General features: G+C 42.8%; 1 protein-coding gene across 1 annotated transcript; it reads left to right on the top strand.

Moving 5' to 3' along the window:
• The first annotated feature begins 3,647 nt into the window (after window positions 1-3,647).
• Window positions 3,648-8,182, top strand: LOC123485630 (bifunctional arginine demethylase and lysyl-hydroxylase JMJD6-like). The gene is made up of 3 exons (XM_045216682.1): window positions 3,648-4,021; window positions 4,398-4,539; window positions 5,119-8,182. Exons 1-3 carry the CDS (start codon window positions 3,912-3,914, stop codon window positions 5,248-5,250), a joined length of 384 nt encoding a protein of 127 aa, XP_045072617.1. The 5' UTR covers window positions 3,648-3,911; the 3' UTR covers window positions 5,251-8,182.

Below are 8,182 nucleotides of genomic sequence, written 5' to 3' on the forward strand. Positions count from 1 at the left end.
CGCCAGCTTTCAAAAGTGACCAAAACATCAGCCAGGAAGCATAGGAACTGAGAAGTGGTCTGTGGTCACCACCTGCAAAACCAGTCCTTTATTGGGGGTGTCTTGCTAATTGCCTATAATTTCCACCTGTTGTCTATCCCATTTGCACAACAGCATGTGAAATTTATTGTCAATCAGTGTTGCTTCCTAAGTGGACAGTTTGATTTCACAGAAGTGTGATTGACTTGGAGTTACATTGTGTTGTTTAAGTGTTCCCTTTATTTTTTTGAGCAGTGTATTTTTGTTCTCTCTCTCTCTCTCTCTCTCTCTATATATATATATATATACACATACACATACATACACAGTACGAGTTAAAAGTTTGGACACACCTACTCATTCAAGAGTTTTTCTTTATTTTTACTATTTTCTACATTGTAGAATAATAGTGAAGACATCAAAACTATGAAATAACACACATGGAATCATGTAGCAACCAAAAAAGTGTTAAACAAATCAAAATATAAATTATATTTGAGTTTCTTCAAAGTAGCCACCCTTTGCCTTGATGATAGCTTTGCACACTCTTGGCATTCTCTCAACCAGTTTCACCTGGAATGCTTTTTCAACAGTCTTGAAGGAGTTCCCACATATGCTGAGTACTTGTTGGCTGCTTTTCCTTCACTCTGCGGTCCAACTCATCCCAAACCATCTCATTTGGGTTGAGGTCGGGTGATTGTGGAGGCCAGGTCATCTGATGCAGCACTCCATTACTCTCCTCCTTGGTAAAGTAGCCCTTACACAGCCTGGAGGTGTGTTGGGTCATTGTCCTGTTGAAAAACAAATGATAGTCCCACTAAGCGCAAACCAGATGGGATGGCATATCGCTGCAGAATGCTGTGGTAGCCATGCTGGTTAAGTGTGCCTTGAATTCTAAATAAATCACAGACAGTGTCACCAGCAAAGCACCCCCACACCATCACACACCTCCTCCATGCTTCATGGTGGGAACCACACATGCGGAGATCATCCGTTCACCTACTCTGCATCTCACAAAGACACAGCGGTTGGAACCAAAAATCTCACATTTGGACTCATCAGACCAAAGGACAGATTTCCACCAGTCTAATGTCCATTGCTCGTGTTTCTTGGCCCAAGAAAGTCTCTACTTCTTATTGGTGTCCTTTAGTAGTGGTTTCTTTGCAGCAATTCGACCATGATGGCCTGATTCACACAGTCTCCTCTGAACAGTTGGTGTTGAGATGTGTCTGTTACTTGAACTCTGTGAAGCATTTATTTGGGCTGCAATTTCTGAGGCTGGTAACTCTAATGAACTTATCCTCTGCAGTTGAGGGAACTCTGGGTCTTCCTTTCCTGTGGCGGTCCTCATGAGAGCCAGTTTCATCATGGCGCTTGATGGTTTTTGCGACTGCACTTTAAAAAACGTTCAAAGTTCTTGACATTTTCCAGATTGACTGACCTTCATGTCTTAAAGTAGTGATGGACTGTCGTTTCTCTTTGCTTATTTGAGCTGTTCTTGCCATAATACCAAATAGGGCTATCTTCTGTATACCACCCCTACCTTGTCACAACACAACTGATTGGCTCAAACGCTTTAAGAAGGAAAGAAATTCCACAAATTAACTTTTAAGAAGGCACACCTGTTAATTGAAATGCATCCCAGGTGGTTGAGAGAATGTCAACAGTGTGCAAAGCTGTCATCAAGGCAAAGGGTGGCTACTTTGAAGAATCTCAAATATAAAATATATTTTGATTTTTTTTCACAGTTTTTTGGTTACTACATGATTCCATATGTGTTATTTCATAGTTTTGATGTCTTCACTATTATTCTACAATGTAGAAAATAGTAAAAATAAAGGAAAACCCTTGAATGAGTAGGTGTGTCCAAACATTTGACTGGTACTGTGTGTGTGTGTGTGTGTATGTATGTGTATATACAGTGGGGGAAAAAAGTATTTAGTCAGCCACCAATTGTGCAAGTTCTCCCACTTAAAAAGATGAGAGGCCTGTAATTTTCATCATAGGTACACGTCAACTATGACAGACGAATTGAGGGGAAAAAATCCAGAAATTCACATTGTAGGATTTTTAATGAATTTATTTGCAAATTATGGTGGAAAATAAGTATTTGGTCACCTACAAACAAGCAAGATTTCTGGCTCTCACAGACCTGTAACTTCTTCTTTAAGAGACTCCTCTGTCCTCCACTCGTAACCTGTATTAATGGCACCTGTTTGAACTTGTTATCAGTATAAAAGACACCTGTCCACAACCTCAAACAGTCAAACTCCAAACTCCACTATGGCCAAGACCAAAGAGCTGTCAAAGGACACCAGAAACAAAATTGTAGACCTGCACCAGGCTGGGAAGACTGAATCTGCAATAGGTAAGCAGCTTGGTTTGAAGAAATCAACTGTGGGAGCAATTATTAGGAAATGGAAGACATACAAGACCACTGATAATCTCCCTCGATCTGGGGCTCCACGCAAGATCTCACCCCTTGGGGTCAAAATGATCACAAGAACGGTGAGCAAAAATCCCAGAACCACACGGGGGGACCTAGTGAATGACCTGCAGAGAGCTGGGACCAAAGTAACAAAGCCTACCATCAGTAACACACTACGCCGCCAGGGACTCAAATCCTGCAGTGCCAGACGTGTCCCCCCTGCTTAAGCCAGTACATGTCCAGGCCCGTCTGAAGTTTGCTAGAGTGCATTTAGATGATCCAGAAGAGGATTGGGAGAATGTCATATGGTCAGATGAAACCAAAATATAACTTTTTGGTAAAAACCCAACTCGTCGTGTTTGGAGGACAAAGAATGCTGAGTTGCATCCAAAGAACACCATACCTACTGTGAAGCATGGGGGTGGAAACATCATGCTTTGGGGCTGTTTTTCTGCAAAGGGACCAGGACGACTGATCCGTGTAAAGGAAAGAATGAATGGGGCCATGTATCGTGAGATTTTGAGTGAAAACCTCCTTCCACCAGCAAGGGCATTGAAGATGAAACGTGGCTGGGTCTTTCAGCATGACAATGATCCCAAACACACCGCCCGGGCAACGAAGGAGTGGCTTCGTAAGAAGCATTTCAAGGTCCTGGAGTGGCCTAGCCAGTCTCCAGATCTCAACCCCATAGAAAATCTTTGGAGGGAGTTGAAAGTCTGTGTTGCCCAGCGACAGCCCCAAAACATCACTGCTCTAGAGGAGATCTGCATGGAGGAATGGGCCAAAATACCAGCAACAGTGTGTGAAAACCTTGTGAAGACTTACAGAAAACGTTTGACCTGTGTCATTGCCAACAAAGGGTATATAACAAAGTATTGAGAAACTTTTGTTATTGACCAAATACTTATTTTCCACCATAATTTGCAAATAAATTCATAAAAAATCCTACAATGTGATTTTCTGGAATTTATTTTCTCATTTTGTCTGTCATAGTTGACGTGTACCTATGATGAAAATTACAGGCCTCTCTCATCTTTTTAAGTGGGAGAACTTGCACAATTGGTGGCTGACTAAATACTTTTTTCCCCCACTGTATATATATATATATATATGTGTGTATGACACACACTCACTGGCCAGTTTATTAAGTACACCCATCTAGTACTGCGTCGGACCCCCCTTTGATTCCAGAACAGCCTGAATTCTTCGGAGCGTGGATTCTACAAGGTGTCGGAAACATTAGTTGCGCAATTTATACCATAAAGGTCTTGTAAACGAATAACCAAGATTTGCATCAAAATGTCCTCGGACAGAGTATGTTTTCTGCAATGTGAGAAGGTCAGATGGTGTACTTTTGTACTTGGCCATTCTGTGTTTTATTTTCTGTGGTTTGGTGATCCTAAACCTAATCCTGGGTATCTCTGTTGCTTGTTCTCTAGGAGGCTGGTGGCATGTGGTTCTCAACATGGACACCACCATCGCTATCACTCAGAACTTTGCCAGCACCACCAACTTCCCCATCGTGTGGCATAAAACTGTGCGGGGCCGGCCCAAACTATCCAGGAAGTGGTATCGGTAAGCACTCCGAACAGAACCCCCACAGCTATAGGAACATAAGTATTTCGTCAAAGAAGAAACATTAAAATATTTTGTCTGTCGGGAGGCTGTGGAATATGAGGAACAATTCTGTACACTGGGTTTTGCGTCACTGTTTATTTGGACCAATTATGATTTAGCAGAGGTGAACTGTCACCTGGCATCTTTAGAATTTTGGAGGGGGGGGGTTCGTTTGGCCCATAGACGGCCGAGATAATTACAGAGGAGGGGGTGTGAACGTCTAGTGCCCCCAAACTCGTTTTTCAGGGACTGATTTAGACCCCCCCAGCCTAACCCCAGATCCACTAACTTCCACTAGGAGGGTGTTTATTTTCATACATAAAATCTCTCTCAGTATCCTGAAGCAGGAGAGGCCAGACATGGCTGCCCTAGCAGACAAAGTGGACCTCCAGGAATCGACTGGCATCGCCTCGGACAGCTCCAGTGACTCTTCCTCCTCCTCCTCTTCCTCCAGCTCCTCTGATTCAGACTCAGAGGTACATCCTATTTCCTCGAAACACACACAGTGTGGTATTCACACATGAATATACAGTAGCCCTCTACTCTAGGGACCCCTGAGCTGGGTGTAAGGTAGAACTATAAGATGGATAGCAGCAGTCACCTGTTCACATGCGGGCAGATGGCCACGGGTCAGTCTTGGGTTTCTGGAGCTGGCGGAACTGGTGTTGAATATCTCCCGGCCTTTTGAGCAGAGGCCTGCTTGGTGGACAGCATGTCCCTCCAGTTACATATACATGCATATCAGGTTGGGTTGGGCTGTTGGGTGTAGGTTGGGGGTTACTCTTGTGTAGTGGTTGGTAGGCCCTGCCTTCCCCTGGATAGAATATTCTGTTCTGCTGACTTAGGTGTTCCACTGAACAAGAACACTACTGCCATCAGATGATTGTCTGTATATAGCATGTAAATTGGTAACAGGTGTTTGTGAGTAAACAATGTGTATGAGGGACAGTGACACCTAGTCCTCCTATTATGTAAATGGCATGAAATAGATGTGTAGTATGTTATATGGAGAGATGTAACCAAGGCCTTTCTGGTTTGCCCCTCTCTCCCTGCAGGCTGAGTCGGGCTCGGAGGGGGACGCCATGTCTCACCGGCGGAAGAAGAGGAGGACGTGCGGCATGATGTCCAACGGAGACAGCAGCACCAAGGACGACTGTGTCAGCAAAGAGCGCAGCTCCTCCCGGTGACCCCCTCGCTCCGCCCCTGCTTCTCCATAAGGCCACACCCAGGGGGACTCTCACACGCCGAGCGGCCATTTTGTTTGTTTTCATTTGTGTGTCTCTAAAGGAGATTATGATGGCCCTCTGTCTGTTGGATAGATAAGAGGGCTGCCTCAGAGACCCAGCCTAACCCTAGGCTGTGATAAAGGAGATTCCCCCTGAGGCGTGGACCTGCTGGAGATCTATCTGCCACCGCTCAGCTTCTAGTCAAACGTCAATCTATATTGCTGTTGCTTGTAGGGGGTGGGAAGAGCAGTATTTCAGTGAGAGGGAGGGGTGGGCTGTTGTCCTGTTGTACACCAGGTACTGGGGCTGAGGCAGGGAGCCTATCAGGCTGGCCTGTCTCTACAGTGCCATGGTCTTATGTTGCTCAGTTGGGAAATGTTTTCTATTCACAGTGAGATGATGGATGGATGAATAGGTGTGTTTTGGATTTACTTTACTTTGCAGTACATGGGATGCCAGTTGAGTTTTATCATGGCAGATTTGACCATCTTTAGATATTAAAGTGTACTGTGAGAGTTCTGTAAGTCGATACTGTATGAAAGGGTAAGGGTAGAGGAACGATGCTGCTTTGAAGCCACTGATTATATTTTTTCTTGGTTAATTTGATAATATTTCTGCTTTCATCCTCTGGGCTTCTTTTGCTAGTAACAGTTGAACTCGTATGCGTATGTGCTGCAATCAAAACAGTTAATTCAGTTACAGTTAATTAAATTAAATAGTTAGCAAATCAACAGTCCCAAATCCAGTCAAGACCATTTAACAGAGCTAGAAAGCAATGAAAAGATTGCATAGTGACATTTCTCTTTCATATCATTTTTATTTAGCTGCTGTTGGCATCTGTAGTGCAGACTAATGCACATGTCTAGTGAAACAGCTTTTTCAAGACTTAGCCCAAGTCATCCAGCAACAACTATAAAGGCCAAGGGTTCCCCCCTGACTTAGATTTAGCCGGTTCAGCTTGACATTCAAAAGCTTGACCTTTTAGGTGAAATTGCCTGTACTACACTCCCTTAGCTACAGTTTGGGTAAGATTAATCACTCTCAGGTGCCACAAATGAATGTTGGGCTATGAACAACAATAAAATTCCACCAAAAAGAAACACCCTTTTTTGCAATATTGGCTGGTTATGATTGGTTTTTACTGTAATGTTTCTGTGAATTTAATTACGTATGGGTTACTCACATATTTGGCACACACTTTCACATTTTTATGAAAACAATTGGAGTTATTTAATAGTGATGCCTCTCGTGTAAAAGTGTGCCATTTGCTGCTATATTAATCAACATTTTAAGATTAATGAAATAAAACGATTCAATTTATTTGACATTACACAGCTATACTGTAGATCAGGGGTGTCAAACCTTTTTTTTTTTCTTTCATGAATCTTTCCGGAGAAGAACGATCTCAATTGACATGACTAAAACCAAATCGAAACTGTGTAGAAATGATAATGGACATACTTTTATAGTCTCTTCACCCTGTCCAGCTTGCTAACAGTCATCGAAACGAAAGCTAGACAGTCAGGGAGCATCGAAAATTCGATGGATAGAGAACTATTTTTTGCCAATTTTGACAGCGAGGAATATAACCAATACAAGTGGACCTAAATGAAGACCGAATGTAGCCCTAAGGGACAAAATGAGTATAACACCCCTGTTGTAGATGCTGGTTTCCCAGAGCCAGATCAAGACTATTCCTTGTCTAAAAAGCACTTTCAAAGAAGTCTCTATCACGGATGCCTTTTAGTCCAGAATTAGAATTAACCTCTTTCTGGGAAACGAGCCCTAGGTGTTTGATCTTGTGTTCTGATTCCAAGCCACCGTTTTTAATTCTCCATCGCATACAGAAGGGGGCACCAATGCCAGAGCTCTCACACTAGCTTGGCACCAGTGTGTGTGGTTTACAGTCCAGAAGAAACGGTTGTGTCGAAGGTAGAAATGAGGGCTGGCACAGGGAAAAGTGTAAACATATTGTAGGCCTTGTAGTTGCACATCTTGATCTTATTTCTCTGTGTAGTGCAACTAAGGGGGTTTGAAACATTGCAAATACATTTTATGTGAGGGGATAGGTCGATATTTTGGACAGACTAAATTCATGGTTCTATCCATGTGGCTTCTAGATTATGTGGCTTAAGCTGCTCTACAATGATTCAACTGCTTTGTATTTCGTTAGTGTAAATTCAAACAAAAGCAACTAGCTAATTAATACATTACTGTTATTCAGCAAATAGAAGTTAATGGGTTGAATGCAGATTCTGCTTGTATAACTTTGTTCTGTGGAGTTCTGTGTTTTTTTGTGCTTTAAAACTGTGGCGTTGTCATCTAAAATGATTGAAAGTACTTTGAAATATGTGAATTGCTGTATGTCTGTGCAGTAGGTGTTTTCCACTGTCTTTAGACAAAAGTGCCTATATGCACCAATTGATACTGTCATTGGCCTGCAGATGAGAGGTTGTGTTGCTACTTGTGGTCAATGCGTCTGGTGTTTGTGCTGTTTTTAACCCATTAGGTGCTCACCTCATGTCAAGCATTTAGCACTATTACGGTCCCTGGGGTCGGTCACGTAGTGCCTTGGATCCGATGGGGGAATGGTGTGAAAACCAGGAGCCTACATGGGTACATCTCAGTGGTCTAATGTGGCTTCCTTTGGTTGACCTCCTCCCTTCAGCCGCACTGATCTAAATCTACAGGACTGGAAAAAGGAAGCCCTCTATTAGGGTTCTGCCATATTGCTTTCACTTATCCTGTCTGTCCAGATCAGGGCAGATGAAGGAGAATGATGAGAGGAAGCCATTTTAAGAGATTTAGATGTACACCCAGACATACCTTGACGTTAACCAGATCAAAGTTAATAAATTAATGTTGATGAGTTAATAAATACTTTTTTTATGCA

The sequence above is a fragment of the Coregonus clupeaformis genome, unplaced genomic scaffold (genome assembly GCF_020615455.1).
Source record: "Coregonus clupeaformis isolate EN_2021a unplaced genomic scaffold, ASM2061545v1 scaf0772, whole genome shotgun sequence".
Classification (NCBI taxonomy): domain Eukaryota; kingdom Metazoa; phylum Chordata; class Actinopteri; order Salmoniformes; family Salmonidae; genus Coregonus; species Coregonus clupeaformis.